The sequence below is a fragment of the Rhincodon typus genome, chromosome 6, assembly GCF_021869965.1.
Source record: "Rhincodon typus isolate 14 chromosome 6, sRhiTyp1.1, whole genome shotgun sequence".
Classification (NCBI taxonomy): Eukaryota; Metazoa; Chordata; class Chondrichthyes; order Orectolobiformes; family Rhincodontidae; genus Rhincodon; species Rhincodon typus.
The window spans coordinates 58518658-58538569 of record NC_063337.1 but is presented as its reverse complement, the minus strand read 5'-3'; the positions used below and the strand labels follow the sequence as shown (position 1 = coordinate 58538569).

Here is a 19912-nt window from a genome sequence, read left to right as displayed (position 1 = left end):
GAGTGTTTGGGGGCTGTTGTTGGTTGATGTTTGGTTTCACCCAGTCATTTGCATTTGTGTCAGTTTATGGTGCAGAGAATTCCAAAGATTTTCACTGTCTTCTGAGTAAAGACATTTCCCCCTCACCTCAGTCCTATTTGACTATCCCTTATTCTAATATTGTGTCCCCAGCCATCTGAAGCATCCTTCCTGCATCATTCCTGTCAAGCACTGTAAGAACTATGTATTAAATCATTTCTCGTGCTTTGAAACCCTGGAGAATATAGACCCAGTTTCCTAAATCCCTTCTCATGGGGCATTTCCACTTTAAATGGTCTTTAAATGCTTCAGGGTTTATACTTCCACTTATGTCTCTAGAAGACTATTCTAAACACAGTACCTCCCTATTGTGCAAACTTTCTGACATCGTCTTAAATTTTACTAATCTGAAGCTGTCTCCCTTTCCTACCGTCACAATTTAATCTGCAGTGAAGTGATTTGCTAAATTTAGCTTTTAGCTGCCAGGGCCTTAACTATCTGAAGAATAGCTGAGCACGTTTCCTTTTGAGCAGAGAAGCTTTCAAGGGATTTGTTAGAACTATTAAAAGTTTGTTTTTTTTTTTAAAAAAAGCAATGAAATATAAACTGAGCCCAATTCAAAAAAAAAGGATTGGTAACCTGTACGCTTAGATTTAGGGTAAATTAGTAGAAAAGCCAAAGTTGATGCGAGCGGTAACTTTCAAAAGGAAGATAGATAAATAAATAATTACAGGGGAAAAGAAAGCTCTGCTAACTCAAGTGTAACATACATGAAAATCTCTTTGCAGCTTTAGATCTAAAAACTAGTGGACCCTTTTCTAACCAGAATTTCGCAGTTTGTTTCCCACTGAGTCTTGTAGAGAGCGTTGAACATTTGCACTCTGGCACTGCAGTGCTCATCTGGGCTATCACTTCAACTCTGTATGCTGAATTCACGATTAAAGCAATAGGTGGGTTCTTGATACTTTCACGTTATCCTTTCGTTACTACTTCCTGCAGCACTTGGAGAGTTGCATCTTATTGGGTAGTTCACTTGATTTGAACATCTTGTCTTTCAGATCCTAGTGGGTTGATGACTTCATATCAGGTTGAGCAGTTGTTTCTCATTGAATATGGAAGATTTCACACTGTCTTAGAAGCCTCAACTTTCTTCATAGGGTGTGCTGCTCTTGACAGCATGTTGGCAATGTACATCTGTTTCCCTTGCTGTAGTTCACGTTCAGATCTGCAAGCATAACATTTTTAAGGATGGTTTGGGTCAGATGGAAGCAGTTTGTTGAAGATGTTTCAAAATGACTGTGGTTGGACTCCACTGTTACCTTGTCTCTCCCAAACAGGTATTGTTTCAAATGTTCACAAGTAAAGACAATAGCCAGGCATTTCCCCACATACAGAAGACAATGCATTTTGAGGTTTGGCTTTTTTAGACTACCTTTTGCTCTTGTTTGCAAGTGGCTCCACAATATGGTTCAGTCATCAGTATTTGAGGTACAAGCCCACCAAGGTGCCCAGCCTTGTACAACTTAGAATGGGTTCTTGCTATAGTGGAGCTCCACTTGTCAGCATTAAATATCGTTGTGATTTCCTCAACGCTCTTCGTCTCAATCTATAAGTCTGTCGAGCTGACACGATCTACGTCTCCTAAACTATCTGCAACATTTCTAGTGTATGCTTTACGTATGGGTAGTAATATGTGATGCTTGAAACTGATCAGTTTCTGTAAGGTAGAAAAGTGAACTTGAGTTTTGAGCAGTGAACTGCTATGACACTGCAAACAGCCGTTGTTCTGTACTAAAAGCAAAGTACTGTGGATGCTAGAAATCTAAAATAAAAACAAACCTTTGAGAAGTTTATATCAGACTTAAACATTAACTTTATTTCTCTCTCTGAAGATGCTGTTAGACCTCCAGTATTTTCTGTTTTTATTGTTCTACACCAGATCCCTGTACACTGAATATGTAATTCATCATCTTAATGGAGACCTGATCCCACTGTCATATGCAGAGAAGCAAACAGCTCTTTAAAAAAGGGCTGAGTCCTTACCATTTTCCATGTAAAACCAACTCACCAACCTTTCAGTCCAGTTCAAGATTATACAGTGACTCAGCCTGTACCAACCAACTCTTCATATCCAGCAACATTGCTGCCTGGCACAGTCCTGTGCCTGAAGCATACATGTCTCAGCTACTCCTGCTTTAAGTGTGAGTGGGTATCCTTGAAAATATATAACACGGTTATTCCAACTCGTAGCGATATTGCAGGATTTGATTCCTTTTCTTTCCTTTGTCACGCTGTGCCTCATCATTAAGGCATGATGCAGCTTGGTGGCCAAATATTTGCCATTTTGAGTGACTAGTAGCAAGCTCCTCGCAGTCATTAATGCCAATGCTGTCATGGATCATGGAGAACTTTAGACGGTCTTTGTAATATTTGGTAGAAAATCACCTTTGAAATGGTGCAGTCAAATGAGCTACTTTACTTTGAACAGAGATAGTAAGAACTGACAATTCTGAAGTAGGGTCCCAACCCGAAACGTCAACTTTCCTGCTTCTCTGATGCTGCCTGCCTGCTGTGCTCCTCCAGCTCCACACTGTGTTGTATCCACTCTCCTCTGAATTAAGAAATCAGCTAGTGAGTTTTCTACGCCATCTACCACAAACCTCCTTTCACCGGTCCATTTATATGTTGGGATTAAGTGTCATTGCTCTAGTAACCCGGAAGCCTGTCTATTGTCCTGAGGACATTGGTTTGAATACCACCAAGGCAGATGGTGAAATTTAAGTCAGATGACGATGTGGAATGAATTGCTAACCTACTGTTGATTGTCATTAAAAAAAATCCAGTTCACCAGTGTCTTTTATGGAAGGAGATATGTTGTCTTTACCTGGTTTGTCTTGTATGTGACTCCAGACCCACTGCAATGTGGCTAGCTTTTGGACAGAAAGAACCCTTTTTGTTTCAACAGCATTCAGATTCTGTACAATCAAACACCTATTTGTAATTTTATTTAAGTAATGGATTACTGTTTAGTTCAAAGGATAACTTTTTGTTCAATTTCCACGAATAATTGGGAAGTGTCATTGTTGAAATAGTGTGAAAACAGGATTTCTCTACTATCCCCCTACCCTGACTGAAACTACCACTGTTAATCATGAGGGTCCAGGATGCAGTTACAGGTAGGTTTCTGTACATTCTTATCATGTTATTACTGCACCTATATCAAGGGAAAAGGCTATTTTTTTTGTTTCTACTCTTACTGCAAAACTTACCTGATTAAAGGCCTTCAAAGGAATATCAGTTTTGGCCTTCAGGTTGCCTTTACTCATTTAAAGGTGCCAGGTCAGATTTGCTGCTGGCAGATTCTGTTCCTTTGCACTGCTGGGCTGTACATTGATGGTCTGAATCCTATCAGGTGTATACTTTGGGCATTAACCATACCTCTAACTCAGGAATGAGCTGGGGTGGATATGAAGTGATGGATGACATTCTGACTCTGATGAAATTAGAACATGAATGTGAGAATTTCTGCTTTTCCACCACCCTTAAAGCCAAAGACTCCCAGTGATGCTGTACTGTGGTGCTCTTTTGCACAGATACAAAGACAGATGGCTTGCCACGTTTGTCAGTAGGAATCTGTCTGAGCGGGGGCAGGGGTTCATGCCCCTATACTGTGTGCTGTCTAAGCCTGTAACTGAACGGAAATTGGATTATTTGAAATGACAGTGCCCACCAACCCCCATCTTGACTGGACTGAAGACTAGTGCCACCAGTTTCCAATGTGCCATGGAGGCAGCTGGCATGTCATAAGTGCTAGATTGATGTTTCAGTATGCAACTACATAGAACATTCATTCAACCAAATGGCCACATTGGAAACTGCTGGCACTAGTCTTAAGTCCAGTCAAGGTGGGGTTTAGTGGGCACTGCTATTCAAGGGATCCAATTTCCATTCAGTTACAGGCAGAGACAGAACACAGTCCAGGGGCATGGCGAAGGTCATTCATCAGTTTGAGATGCTTATGAATCAGAGGTACAATTTGATTATAGTCTGGAGATCTGTAAACATAACAGTCAGTATCTAGTAGCTGCTTATTCAAGTCAATCAGAGGTCTCTGGGTCTGTACAGTCCTGGGGATCCCTCTGTTGGTCAATAAGGAGGGATCGGGATGGTGTGTAGCAGCAGTGGGGGATATCAGTACTGGAAGGTGTGGGGAGTCCCAGCTATGTAGTGGGTGGCAGGAAACAGAGGCATTTGTAGAGCTGGGGATTAAGATAGTGGCAAGAGGGAATCTCAAGGTGCATCAAGGTATACGGAACAGCATTGGAGGTCGTGGTAAGCTATGAGAAGGACTATTATTCACAGTGACCTCTGCAGGAGTGGAGTAGAGGACTAGGGTGGATATAATCAGAATATAGTGCTGGCAAACAAAGGGCCAGGAGTACAGTTAGAGAAGAAGTTCAGTATGGTGGGTCTCCACCTTTGGGGTGGAATTGGTTGAACTATGCTGTCGAGTAAGTGTGAGTTAATGGGAGACATGAAGACTTTAGGGAACCTGATGAAAAGGAGAGCTTGGTGCTGACTGTGGACCCCATCATCACTTTCTATTCATTAGATATGAAGTACTATTAGAAAATGGGCAGGACAACACCCAGGGTGAGTGGAGTCCATGTCAGTTCAATGGGTCATAGCACAGAATCCACATTTCCTGGGCATTAGGACATTGTTAAAACAAACACTTGAAGCAAATATTTGCAAAGCCAAGCAACATTTAATCTGCAATCATTTTATCAGCCATTTGCTATTCACGCATAGTGAATGTGCTTAATAGTCATGTGCAGGTGAAAAGTGAATTGCAACATGCCATTGGTATCTCTATGATTTTGAAGTTAGCAACAATGACATTATAAAAGGTCAATGCTGGCTGAAGAGTAAACATTATATGCCCAACTTCCAAAGGTCCTGTGTGAGCCACACAATATCTCCTGTTCATCTGTCATGTAAGTGGAATGATGGCCTGTACCCTTGAGCAATTGATGTTGGACTGGATTAGGAAGTGTGTCAGAGCACTGCAGGCACTCCCTCAATGACCTGTAGCACCTCACTAGATGCTACACTGGTGAACCGGAAGGTGGATGGATGATGGTGTCATCTTCCTCATTATCAGGATGCAGCATGTTTCAATGTATCGAGGAGTGGCTCAGCCCTCACCAACATGCCACCTATGGCTGTTCTGAGATCTAAGAAATTTGTTTACTTCTTTCGCCCTATTTTACTTCTGTTCTCAAAGTTATGGGCCAACCACTGGTTGGATGTTGGTTGCTGTGGTTGACTTCCTAAGAAGTCAAAGGCCAATGCAAGAGGACCAGGGCTGATAGCAAGTCCTGGAGCAGCAGTAGACCACCACAGAGGATGAGGTACACCAGCTCAGAGAGGGATCACAGCCAAAATATGCTAAGATTCAACCCATTGGTTGAAGACCATTCAATTATAAGACATGGCTGTAATTCACTGGGAGAACGTAAAATTCAAATTAAATCAGGCAAACAATTCATAATATTGAGAAGAAAAGTTCAGTGATTTGGAAAATTAATGTATTTGTGAGACATACAGTTGTCCATTATTGTCATTGCTTAGCACAAATTCAAGTTGGTTTTACCAGACGGAATTAGTTTCTGCCAACAAATGTTTTTGTTTTAGAGTTAGACCACCCAGCAGTCAAGCTGGAATACTTTTCAAATTTGCTGCTACTCCACCTTACTATGAATAGAATTAAAATCTTGCCTTCTGCTGGGGTGGTTGACCTAGATTAGAGTCATTAGAGAAGATTTAAAAGCTGAGCATTTGGAAAACAGTGGCAGGATCAAACAGAGTCAGCACAGATTTGCGAAAGGAAAATATTGCTTGAACAATCTCCTTGAATTCTTCCAAGATGTAACTAATAGAGTTGCTGAAAGAGTCAGTAGATGTGGTTTACTTAGCCTTGTATAAGGTTTTCAATATGATCCCACACAAATCATTAGCGTGTAAAATCGAAGCATGTGGGAATGGGATGTATTGTGCTGATATGGACAGAGAATGGGTTGGCAGAAAGGAAACAAAGTAAGAAAAAAACTGGCCTTTTTCTGAGAGGCAGTCAGTGACTGTTTGGATATGGCAGCAATCTATGCCAAGACCTCAGCTATTCACATAAATATTAACAATTTGGATGAGGGAACGAAATGTAACATCTCTAAATTTGCAGATGAGAGGAAGCTGGGTGGGAGGTTGAACTGAGGGGAGGATGCAGAGATAATTCAGCGTGATTTAGATAAGCTGAGTAAATGGGCAGTACAGGGATACAGGGTAAACCATTTAGGACTGAGGTGAAGAGAAATCACCCAGAAAGTGGTGAGCCTGAGAATTAGCTACCACAGAAAGCAGTTGAGGCCAAAACTTGCATGATTTTAAGAAGGAGTTGGATATAGCACTTGGGGTTAAAGGGATTAAAGGATATGGGGGAAAAGTGGGAACGGCTGAGTTGGATGATCAGCCATGATTGTGGCGAATGGTGGAGCAGGATTGAAGGGCCAAATGGCCTTCTCCTACTCCTATTTTCTATATTTCTGTTTCTATCTGATAGACTGGCCGGGTGACTTGACTCCAATCTATAGGGGCAAAGTGAGCCATTTGAACTTTGAAGTTATTCATTGGTTAATGTGTGATGTTGTTTACTGTTTGTTCGTTCTACTCAAGTAAACCATTTGTTAATGTATAGTCAGTGTCTTGGTCAGGTAAGAATGTGTATTCATTCACAACCATCAGTATATGGGAAAAGCTATTGGAATCTATAGTTGAAAACAAACCAATCAGGCATGTAAGAGTTCTGAGTTACATAGAGAGAACCAGCATGGATTTGTAAAGCATATATCCTGTCTAAATTTCCAAGAAAGTAACTAAGCAATGAACAGGAGAATATCGATGAATGTATGCATATTTTATGTTTAAAACAGCCCCATTTACCAGTGTTTCACTTTGATGTCAGTGAGTTGTTAGGACTCAAAAACATGTCGAGCATTGCAAGACTTGTTACAACAATACCTGATCTGATTGGCATCACTTTGATGCAACTTCTCTTTCTCTCACCTTTGTGGACTCCCCCAGTGCTGCACTGCTGCCTGAGGTCTGCAGCACAGAGCCCTCACCTACTTGGCCCTAGACCAGTTGCAGGAGCTGCCACTCAATCCTGGTCAAACCACAGCCATTTCCTGACAGCATCCCCACTCTTAAGAGTCTGCTATAACTAAACTCGACAGCCCTAGTCCCATCTCACCCACTGAGGAAACTGCCAGACTGTGGTCCACAGCAGGCAGAACAGTACAGGAGAGCTGCCAACGTTCTTCTGGGCTATACAGGCCTTCATTGCCTCCACCTCCGAGGAAGGACAGAATTCAGCAGTTCGCCTATGCTGCTCCACAGTCTGCAGCCTAATCCACCACCTCAGAGAGAGGGAGGGGATGAAAAGGCACTGAGCCCAGCCATGACAAGACAGCAGGAATGAACAAAGAGGAGGAGCCTACAGTCAGCTACGAGTGGACCATGCAGACTCCATAGGCAGCCACAGCTGGCAGCAACAAACCCCCAAAAAGACAGCACCTTGCACTGCCACTATGCATCCAGAAACTGGTGATTGCTCCAGCAAGCAGCGTGTAGCCCCATGAGCAAAGGCCACCTGGGCAATAGCTCCCCATCCCAGCCCCTGCTCCCAGCACCAGTCTTGGATGATTGCAACAGGAGATGCTGAAATTAAATATTGCAATTTTTCTTCATGCAGCTACTTGTAAATGGAATAATTTTTGAAATACATATACCAGTAGTAAGAGTTTAGTCACTTAAAGGACTATATTTGAACTTGGAGTACAGGAACGATGTTTTAATTTTTGTTTTGCTCAGGAAAGCCCTAAAGAACCTAACTGCAGTTTTAATATTGATTCACATGGGAACAAAACAGAAAGTGGTGGAGAAACTCAGTAGATCTGACAGCATCTGTGGCAAAAGGAAATGTTAATGATTTAAGTCTAATATTACTTTTCTTTGGAGCTGAATGGGGTTGGAGAAGTGATAACTTTTATGCTAACACAGTATGGAGCTGGAGGAATACAGCAGACATCACAGCATCAGAGGAACATGAAAGTTGACATTTTCAGGTCAGGACCCTTCAGAAGGTGTTAATAGTGGAACATGTCAGATTTCCTGAAATGCTGTTCCTCCAGCTTGCATTGAGCTTCATTGGAACACCATAGTACACCTGGGACAGAAGTGTTGGCTGAGAGCAAGATGGTTTATTAAAATGGCAAGTGGTAGGGAGGTTAGGGTCATTCTTATGGACATAGCAGAGGTGTATGACTTCCTCAGAACAGTTGCTGCCAGACCTGCTGAGTTTCACTGCATTCTCTGTATTGGTTTCAGATTTCCAGCATGCGCGGTATTTTGCCTTTATTCAAAACATCTTTACACCTGGTCATTTTTTTTTTCTCTGCTCTCTTTGACAAATGTGTGTTTGGCTTTATATGGATTGTAAACATTTTCTCTATGGTATTGTGTATAGTGATATCTGTTATTCATATTGAAATACTTAGCGTACATAAGAGGAATGGGAACAATATTGTTCATGCAAATTAGGGATAGTTTTGAATATGGTCTAATTTTAACAAGAGGGCATATCTATAGATGTGTCACAGGTTTCTTTTCTCTTCATAGAAATCTTGGTGTCTGTTATTTCTCTAGGTCAAGAACGATTTGGGAACATGACAAGAGTATACTATAGAGAAGCTTTTGGAGCATTTATTGTCTTTGACGTTACGCGAGCCACAACGTTTGAAGCAGTGTCCAAATGGAAAGATGACTTAGACTCAAAATTAACTCTCCCTAATGGCAAACCTGTCTCAGTTGTCCTACTGGCAAATAAATGTGATCAAGGGAGTGAGTTCTTAGCTGCCAATCCTGGAAAGATGGAACAGTTCTGCAAGGATCATGGATTTGTCAGCTGCTTTGAAACTTCAGCAAAGGTAAAATTAATTTTCAGCCTTCCAGATTGTAGTTGCAACAATCTATAAAGTTGAAATACAAGCAAAGTACATAAAAATGCAAAGCAACAATCTTCAGGGTAACTTTATTCTTCATTAAATTTTACACTTAAAGGATTATTAATTCTTTAAATTGTGGAAGAGGGAATATGCAGAAGAGATTTTTACTGTTGAGTTGAAGTAGAGAAGAGACCTCATGGAAGAGTCATACTGAATGATGGGACATGGTAATGAAAGATTAGAATGAAGTACTGACCATATGAATATACTAGAAAAGAGGATACAATATTAGGGTAGATCCAGATCCAATCTGGCTTGGATTAATTGTCAAAAGCAATGGGACTAGTGGGCTCTAACAAATGCAGTCCATTTATGATTTCACTGGAGCAGCATCTCATCACGTCAGAGCAAAGGGAATTTTGGCAGAAGGTGCCCTCTCTGGACTTTTTCACAGCCATTGTAGAAGCATGAAACACTGACAAGGAATAGCCAGGAATCACTGGGAAATGAACAGAACATTTTAACTCGTGCCGCAATATTATATCACACCGTAGTAAAGTATTTTGCGATAAATTCTGCATTTGACAGTTTATTCAATTTGATAGAATTGTTTGGTAAATAATGGAAAGACACAAAAGTAAGGCAGAATTACAAATGATTGAGCTGAAATTTGTAAGTGAACCTGCTGAATAGCAGATCTGCATTCTAGTTGTAACCATTGTGTGAGATTCCACAGCATTAATACCAATATAGTGCTTGTTAAAGTAATAATAGCAAAGAGGTTCAAAACCAAACAACAGTGGATAGAAGCAGATGCATCAGACTGTAGGTCACATTTACAGATATTTGCAAACACACTTGTGTAAAGTTCAATCCCATCAGAGGTGGAATCTGTTGCATTCCTACGGTCTTTCAAGATGTAAAATATATTTACTTTTAAGTGCCTATTTGATCCAAAGTTAGGGAGTTATATTTCTCTGGCATATCTGTGTATATGTAATGTGGATTTAGAATTTGTCATTTAATCCAAGATTGGTTGAACACTAAAGCAAAGAAGAAAATTTAGCAAATGCTGGGAATGCAAACAAAAACAAAATTGCCACTATTTTAATAATTCAAAAATAACAATGGTGACAACATAGAGCTTTTACTGTTGGAAAATATCTTAAGATGCACAGGATGCAATCAGACAGAGTGGCTGTAACCCAAAGCAGTATTAGCGGGTTGGTTAGAGAAGGCAGGAAAGAAATGGATAGGTTTATGGAGGAATTCCAAAGCTTCAGACCTAGAGAGCCAAAGGCAAGATGCTAACACTGAGACGTTAAGGATGGAAAGAGGCTAGAACTGGAAGAATACAGCGCACAGAAAATTGAAGACCTGGAGGATGTTTTTGCTAAAGGTAGAGTTGAACACACAGAAGCAAATTTAAAATTGGAAATATTAATGGGAATGAATATCATACAGGCATCTGAGGAATGATGAGTGAATGGGATTTGGTGTACAATAGGTTTGGGCATCACAATAGGTATTTAATAATGCTGACTGACATTAACGTATCTGAGCTTTTTTGTCAATTAACTGAAGGGGTCTTCCCACTTCCTATCCATACATTACTGTATGTTAGAAGCCTGAACCTTGTGAACTCAACATAGACATTCCTAATAGCAAACTGTAGCAAGGAAAATCCTTTATCCCAATCATTAGGGCATTCTTGACATTAAGCTGTAGTCATGCACTTTAAAGTTTGATGCCAGGTTTCTAATGCTGCTTATGATTATGGCTGATAGATTTATGTAGATTGTTTTGTTCCAAATTATTCTTTTCTTAAACATTTGTGATCTACTATCAGATCAAGCTTTAAATTTTATTTCCTTGAGTAATCTAAATCTTGTGAAAAAAAAACAAAATTGAACTAATTTCTCATCTACCATTTCTGCTGCAATTTCCCCAAAGACACTTGCTGGAACATCCATATTTATTAAAAGATGTTGATTTCTACCCTAGTTTTAGGTAGAGGTCCTACACAATTAATTTAATGACCTCTTTACCCTGGCCAATAAAAATGTTTGATTGAAGTGTTTTAGAAAATGAATCAGGAAATAGAAAAGGCATAAAAGAAAGGCACTATTACAGTAAGCATGGAGGTCTGCAATATGCAGGTGGACTAGGAAAATCAAGTTGGTAGCAGATCTCAAGAAAAGGAGTTCATGAAATATTTACAAGATATTTTTGGAGCAGCTCGTGATATAACCCTCTAGGGAACAGGGAATTCTGGATTTAGTGATGTGTAGAGTGACAAATTTGACTAGGGAGCTGAAAGTGAAGGAACCCCTAGGGGGCAGTGACCCTAATATGGTAGAAGTCACCTTGCAATTTGAAAGGGAGAAGATTGAATAAGATATAACAGGATTATAATTGAGTAAAGATAACTACAAAGACATGACGGAGCTACTGGCCAGTGTTGATTGGAAAGGGAAGCCTAGCAGGGAAGAGGTAGAGCTGCAATGACAGGAATTTCTGGGGTAATTCAGGTACAGCAGAAATTCATCGCAGGGAAGAAGAAACATATTAGAGGAGGATGAGGCAACCGTGGCTGACGAGGAAACTCAGAGCGCATAAAAATAAAAGAAGCATACAATATGAAGAAGATTAGTGGGAAGCCATAGAACTGGAAAGCCTTTAAAACCCAATTAAAAAACAAAAGAAATGTGAAGCTGTAAATCAGAAATACAAATTGCTGGAAAAGCTCAGCAGGTCTGGCAGCATATGTGGGGAGAAATCAGAGTTAATATTTCAGGTCGAGTGACTCTTCCTCAAAACTGATGCCAGCATATAAACCGACACTTTCCTAGCTACCATCAGTTCCAAGGAAGGGTCACTCGACCCAAAACATTAATTCTGATTTCTCCTCAGGTGCTGCCAGACCTGCTGAGCTTTTCCAGCAATTTGTGCATTTATTTCTTTAAAAACCAACACAGGATGACTAAAAAAGCAATAAGGGGGAAAACATCAAATATGAGAGTAAGCAAGCTAGGAATATAAAAAAGATTGCAAGAGATTTTTTTAGATGTCTAAAAGATGAGAAAAGCAAGTCTGGACATTTGACTGTTGGGAATTGAGACTGGGGAAAACGGAAATGGCGGAGAAACTGAATAGGTAATTTGCATCCGTTTTCACAGTGGAAGATACCAGAACTTCAAGAGGCAGGGGGCAGTGGTAAGTGTGGTGACCATCACTAAGGAGCAGATGCTGAGGAAGCTGAAAAGTCTGAAAGCAGATAAATCATCCAGACCAGATATGATACACTCCAGAGTTCTGAAGGAGATAGTTAAGATTGTGGGTGCGTTGGTGGTGATCTTTCAGGAATGACTGGAGTCAGGGAGGGTCCCAGTGGACTGGAAAATGGCTAATATGACAACCCTGTTTTAAGAAGGGAGGGAGGCAGAAGATAAGGAACTGTAGGCCAGTTATCCTGACCTCCAGTCATTGGTAAGATTTTAGGGTCCATTATTAAAGATGTCACTGCAGAGTACATGGAAATGCATGGTAAAATAGGGCAAAATCAGTGCAGCTTCATCCAGGAAAGGTTATACCTGACAAATCTATTCGAATTATTTGAAGAGGTAATGAGCAAGTTAGACAAGGGAAAGCCAGTGGGTGTGATCTATTTGGATTTCCAGAATGCCTTTGACAATGTTCCGCGCAGGAGGTTGCAAAATAAGATTAGAGCCTATGGCATTAGGAGAAAGGTAATGACATAGATGCAGGATTGACTGACTGGCAGAAAGCAGAGATTAGGCATAAATGGGTCTTTTTCAGGCTGGTAGCTAGTAGAGTTCTGCAGTGTTCAGTGTTGGGACCACAACTGTTTGCATTATACCTTAATGATCTGGACAAAGGAACTGAGGGTATTGTTGCTAAGTTTGCAGATGACACAGCAATAAGTGGAGGGGCAAGTAGTGTTGTGGAAGTGAGGAGGCTGCAGAAGGACTTGGACTTTATGAGAAGAGTGGGCAAAGAAGTGGCAGATGGAATACAATGTGGCAAAGTGTGAGGCTGTACATTTTGGTTGGAAGAATGGAGGTGTAGACTGTTCTGAACAGAGAGGATTTGTAAATCTGAAACACAAAGGGACTTGAGAGTCCTTGTTCAGGATTCTCTTAAAGTTAACGTGTAGGTTCAGTTGGTGATTAGAACAAGAAATTTCAAGAGTGCTAGAGCACAAAATCAGATGTACTGCTGAGGCTGTTTAAGGATCTGGTCAGACTTTGAGAGGCATAGATAGAGTGGATAGTCAGAGGTTTTTTCCTAGGGTGGAAATGACTATTACGAGGGGGCATAATTTTAAGGTGATTGGAGGAATGTATAGGGGAGATGTCAGAGGTAGATTCTTCACGCAGAGAGTGGTGGGGCGTGTGGAATGTGCTGCAGGCAGTGGTAGTGGAGTCAGATACTCCAGAGACTTTTAAGCAACTCTTGGTTAGGCACATGGAGGATAGTAAAATGTAGGGTATGCAGGGTAGATTGATCTTCGAATAATAGGTCGGCACAAGATCGTGGGCCAAAGGGCCTGTACTGTGCTGTACTGTTCTATGTTGATTTGTGAGAAGTTTTGGGCTCCATATCTAAAGAAAGATGTGTTGGTGTTGGAGGGGATCCAGAGGAGGCTTTCAAGAATGATGTAGGCTTGTCATATGAGCATTGTTTGAGGACTTTGCATTTATATTCAATGGAGTTTAGAAGGATGAGGGAGGATCTGATTGAAACTTACAGGACACTGGTGGCCTCGATAGAGTGGATGTGGAGATGTTTCCACAGGTAGCAGACACCAGGATCCAGGACACACAGGTACGGAATGAAGGGATGACCCTTTAGAACTGAGATGAGGAGGAATCTCTTCAGCCAGAGGTGGTGCCTCTGTGGAACACATTGCCGCAGAGGGCAGTGGAGATCGAGTCATTGAGTGTAGTTAAGACAGAGACAGATAGATCCTTGATAGTAAGAGGATCAATGGTTATGGGGAGAAGGCATGAGGATGGTGTTCAAAAACATACCAGCTGTGGTCGAATGGCAGAACAGACTCAATGGGCTGAATGGCCTAATTCTGCTAAAAGCTTATTGTCTTATGTTCTTATAGTATTTTGGCCTATATTTTCTTACAGAAGTAATCCACTACTATAATGTTGTAAGCCATTCACAATATTACGATACCAAATGTAATTCTACTCTTGGACAACTTCCCATTTACCATCAGCTAATATTTGAGGTAGTCTCCATTTCCTCCGTAATACCCGGGTCTTTTAAATAATAACACTGAAGTATTGGTTCTGACTGAATTTTTGAGTTGGGCTACTTAATACAGCTGTCTAAACTCATCATTTTTGTGGCATTTCCGTTAAAGACAGTTGGTTAAAGACCATAAGACATAGGAGCAGAAATTAGGCCATTCGGCCCATCGAGTCTGCTCTGCCATTCAATCATGGCTGATAAGTTCCTCAACCCCATTCTCCTGCTTTCTCCTCGTAACCCTTGATCCCCTTGATAATCAAGAACCTATCTGTCTCAGTCTTAATTGTACTCAATGACCTGGCCTCCACAGCCTTCTGTGGCAATGAATTCCATAGATTCACCACTCTCTGGCTGAAGTAGTTTCTCCTTATCTCTGTTCTAAAAGGTCTTCCCTTTACTCTAAGGCTGTGCCCTCAGGTCCTAGACTCTCCTACCAATGGAAGCATCTTCCCAACATCCATTTTGTCCAGGCCATTCATTATTCTGAAAGTTTCAATTAAATCCCTCCTCATCCGTCTAAACTTCAATGAGTATAGTCCCAGAGTCCTCCAACATTCCTCACATGTTAAGCTTTCCATTCCTGGGACCATTCTTGTGAACCTCCTCTGAACCCGCTCCAGGACCAGTACATCCTTCCTGAGATATGGGGCCCTAAGTTTTTAACTTTCCCCTTTAACTTAAATTTTCAAGTATAGTCTCAAATAATTGAAATGGGAAATCATGTACATTTTGTATAGATTCTCCCTTTTTCTGTCTAGTGTTATGGGTCCAGGACCTAGTCATAACATAATTAGGAAATAACCAGAATATTCTGTCTCTAACAAATTTTTGAATTCCACTGTTTGTTCCATCATCCTTGGTGAGGCCAATATTTTTGACCAGATAGGCCATTCCGAAGAAATCATTTCCTCTTATAGGGATTTAATGCACTACTGCAACTGCAAATTCTCCAATTACTAAGTCACTCTTCAATGCAATTGGATATAACTCTACATTATCTCCCATACTGGGAAATGGATGTGTTATTGTAAATGGTATGACGTCCCCTTGAATGGATGAATGGTTTTTATAGCTGGGGTGTTCCTTTGGCAAGCATTCAGTTTTTTTCTGGAAGAAGTTGAATAAATGAACTTAGTTTTACTAGATCAGGATGAATGCCACATGACATGGAGAAGGAGGTCGTTAAGTGGGGGGAGGGAGGTTGAAGGAGTTCGCTGCAATTGCTGTGAGGTGAGTTGAATGGAAAAGTGAAAGGTGGTAAGTTAAGCTGTGTTTAAGCAGAATGCATTGTGAAGAATTATTTTGGGAATTTCATTTTAAAAGGGTGAAGATTGTGTGCACCCAGAATGTACAAGAAAGAATAGGTGAAAATGTCTAGTGTGTTAACCTGGCAGCTCAGGTAAGATTGCTCAAGTCTTGAAGCCCTTTTCTGCTTGTCGGAGAATGAAGGAATCACCAGTAAGTGCCGGTACCAGCACTGTGCAGACAACATGGGTTACAGTATTTTAGGTGACTGGGGGAACTCGCACTCAAGAGTCTGTGCCTCTTGTCTTTGATTCCTTTCCAAGGGTTTGGGAATTTGAATCAACAAAGTTTTTTTTTATGTTCTTCTCTGGCTTGGTTCCATCTTCTATTGCCCTTGAAGTCCAGATAGTGTCAGCATAATCCAATTCAGCATATATGCAATGAAAATATTGCTAAGCTCTGCAACTAATTTATTAGAGACCAACAATAGTCTTGCTTGTCTGAACTCAGCAAGCCAGGCAGCATCAGAGAAGCAGGAAAGCTGACGTTTCGGGTCTGGACCCTTCTTCAGAAAAAGGGCCTGAAGAAGGGTCCAGACCTGAAACGTCAGCTTTCCTGCTCCTTTGATGCTGCCTGGCCAGCTGTGTTCATCCAGCTCCACACCTTGTTATCTGCAGCATCAGCAGTTCCTACTATCTCTCAATCTTGCTTGTCTGCTGGTAAAGATGGATGGTTAACTTTGATAATGTTAGAAAATAGTTATATTTGTTTTCCTGACTCCAGTAATTCTTGAAAGATCACGACCAACGCCTCCACAATCTCCTCCACTATCTCCTTCGGAATTCTAGGGTGCAGCCTATCTGGGCTGGATGATTTATCTGTCTTCAGACCTTTCAGTATCCCCAGCATCATCTCCTTAATGATGGCCACTACACTCACCTCTGCCCTGTGACTCTCCTTAAGTTCTGATATGCTACTAGTATCTTCCATCATGAAGACTGATGCAAAATATCTATTCAGTTCCTGCGCCATTTCTTTGTTCCCAATTATTACTTCTCCACCTTCATTTTCTGGCAGTCCAATATCCACTCTTGTTTCTCTCTTACTTTTTATGAGACAGTTCCTCGGGTGATAATGGGAACATGTTTGCATTGGGCTTATTTAAATACGGGTAGAGTAAACATTGAAGAACTGTATGTAGCTTGCTTTCGGTTAGAAGAATCAGGACTTTTGTTAGCTTGGAAACCTGTAGCTAAATCTGCGATAGATACATTTTTGTCAAGCAAAGACATTAGGGAATATGGGCGAAAGGAAGGTATATGGAGTTAGCCAGCCACGATCTAATTGAATGATGGAACAGACTCCAGGGGCTGAATGACTTCCTCCTGTTCTGTGTTCCTAAAGCTTTTTTGTTTTAGTTCAGAGTCCTGTTTGAAGTTAGATATATCAAACTGTTTCTCTTAGAGAAAGGACTTTTAAAAAGTTAAGAAATAGGTTCCCTCAGTGTAAAGGTTTTAGTTGAAAGCTCCAGACTAGAAGTGTTTTAGTTAGAATCCTGCAGGGGGTTATAAACTCATAGAATCATAGAATTTTACAGTGCAGAAGGAGGCCATTTAGTCTAACGTATCTGTACCCAGCTTAGTCCTATTCTCCATCCCTTTCTCCGTAGCCCTCTAAATTCGTCACCTTTCAAATATATATTCAGCTCTGTTTGAAACCTACATTGGAATCTGCCTCCACCACTCTCCCAGGCAGCACATTCCAAATCTTAACAACTGAGTAAAGAAGTTTCTCCTCATCTCACTCCTACTTCTCTTGCTGACAGTCTTGAAATTGTGACCCCTAGTTACTTCCATATCAACTAATGGAAACAGATTATCCTTCTTTACCCTGTCAAAATATTTCATAATTTTCAACACCTCAATAAATTCACCTCTTATTCTCCTTGAAGCAGAGAGATTAAGTCCAATTTCTCTAATCTTTCCTTGCATCTAAAATCCTTCATTCCTGGTATCATTTTAGTAAATCTTCTTTGCGCTCTCTCAGGGTCTTAACATCCTTCCTTAAACAAGGTACCCAGAACTGAACACACAACTCCAAATGTGGTCTGGCCAATGATGTGTACAGGTGTAAGTTGAGAAACTCAAAGTTTAGTTTTGTGTGAATAATCTAGAATAAAGCTATTAAACCCACAAGACTAGTAATTGAAAAAAATATGTTAAGACAATCCAATAGATGTGATAGAGAAGAGAATTCTGTCTGGTGTTTGAATATTATTATAAGCTTTGGAATTGATTAGCCTGTATTTTACCATGTATTGCAAAATTCTTTCAAATTTTGTTGTAAATCATTTGATTTATTATACTTAACTTCACTTATTTTGTGTAATAAACTTCCTTTTCTGCTAAAACCAAATCTACCATATTGCATGCTGTGTTTCAGTGAAAGACTATCAAAACACAATGTGATCTGTTAAGATAGATTCCAGACTGAAATCTAATTTGCCAAATAATAATATCACCTGAGATCATAACAACACTTGTTGTAGCATTATATAATATTTTTACAGGGCATCTAACACACCCTGAAGAGGCGACGGCTCAGCTAATTTAGATCATGCACTATTCAACCAAATCCTAAGTGCCATTCATCTTAGTTACTGGTGATCTTGTGCTTTCCACTGTAGAGCAGGTGCAAGCACTAGTAGTGATAAAGGACCAATGGTGTTTTATTTTCTACTCCTTAATATCCAATATTGACAACAACGCTGTTTATAGTTGCTGATAGTGATGTGCACCTGAAATTCAGGGAGAAACTGTAGCCCGTGTCTGCATGGTTACAGGAATATGTTTAAAGTCACGTGTGCTACCAGAAATAGTGCCATAATGTAAATACAGCATTCCGGTACTGCCCTGCTTTTCCAGCGATTTTAATTACATTTAAAGTTACTTTGAAATGAATTCTCAAGTGCATGCAGAATTTCTCAAGGACATGGAAAAATAACACATGATGTGGAAACCAAAAGGTTGTCATTAATTTCCACTGAGGAATTTTTCTACTGTCCTTGCTTTTTTTTCGTACTGTTTTTCTTTGAGTTTAAGGCTATTTTATCTCAGATGTATCTGCCCTCCATAATTTCAGTTATGTTTAACCTTCTTCAATTTAAACCTTCTCTACCTTTGGCAGCCATACAATGTCTGATGTTGGTATTGCTATGGAATCTATATCATTTATATTGCAGGCTGGACATTATAGAGATCAGAGATATTTCAGGGCACGAGTGGGAGTGAGAAAAAGAACAGTAACTGTGCACCATTGTAGTGTAGTTGTTTTTAAAAAAAAGTAATGTGTGTCTCATTTTCTGGCCACAGGCATTACAGGCTATTGAAATGCCTCCTAGACGCAAGCAGTATAAAATCCACAGAGCAATTCTACAACTCTCAGTGCCAAAAGTAACAACACAACATTTATCCTACAGCTTCAGCAATGAGATCCAATTTGATGTACTCCACAGGATTTCTGTTGTCAGACAAAATGTGCAGGGTTTAGATTACAGCAAGTTCTTGATAGTTAGGCTAATCCAATAGCCTCAGACTGAATGGGGCTTGGCTGTTAGTTTTGTTGCTGGTAGAGACATAGGTGTCTAGGTGCATTTTGGCACAATACCAACATGCTGTTTTGTTTTTTTTTTATTGAGAACTAGGTGTTTAGAAAGCTAAATACATCATGAGATTAAATAAGGTGACTGTATTTCACCTACAGCAACAGAGTTTATTTTAGTCAAATACAGGTGAAGTACAGCTTTTAAAGTTCATTTTGTTCAAATAAGGTGAAGTGCAGCTTTTATAGTTCTACAACATTACACATTCAAAAATACTACTTTTCAGTTATGGAATCCCCACTGTTCTCTGAGGAGATGTTATCTCCCTTATTAAATCTTTTGAAGATTTTGGGCAGTATGACAAGCAAACTTTAAAGAAACTGAAGGCTGAATCTTATGCCTTTTTTACCCAAGTGAGTTGAGTTTCACAGAGGGTTTCTTGCCTTGAGGACTGTTGAGTTTTCTTGCTATTACCAAACCATTGTATTACCAAACTTCTCTCATTAAATACTACTCTGGCCCAAAGAGGCCCTATCATCCACTTCTTGACCCATTCTACTACTGGCTATAGCTGAAATAACTCACCACTTCTGGGATATCTCAGAATGGACTGGCACTCTTGAAGCCAACACCATCTTTAAGTGAGAGAGATAGTAGGAACTGCAGGTGCTGGAGAATCCAAGACCACAAGATGCAG

At 40.4% G+C, this 19912-nt stretch overlaps 1 protein-coding gene across 2 annotated transcripts in view; it reads left to right on the top strand.

Moving 5' to 3' along the window:
- Positions 1 to 19912, top strand: part of rab38a (RAB38a, member RAS oncogene family) — a 545157-nt gene that overhangs the window by 46426 nt on the left and 478819 nt on the right. For both annotated transcript variants that reach the window (XM_048598094.1, XM_020511314.2), the window contains exon 3: positions 8782 to 9062. In XM_048598094.1, the coding sequence (XP_048454051.1) occupies positions 8782 to 9062 (281 nt within the window). The remainder of the gene's footprint in view (positions 1 to 8781; positions 9063 to 19912) is intronic.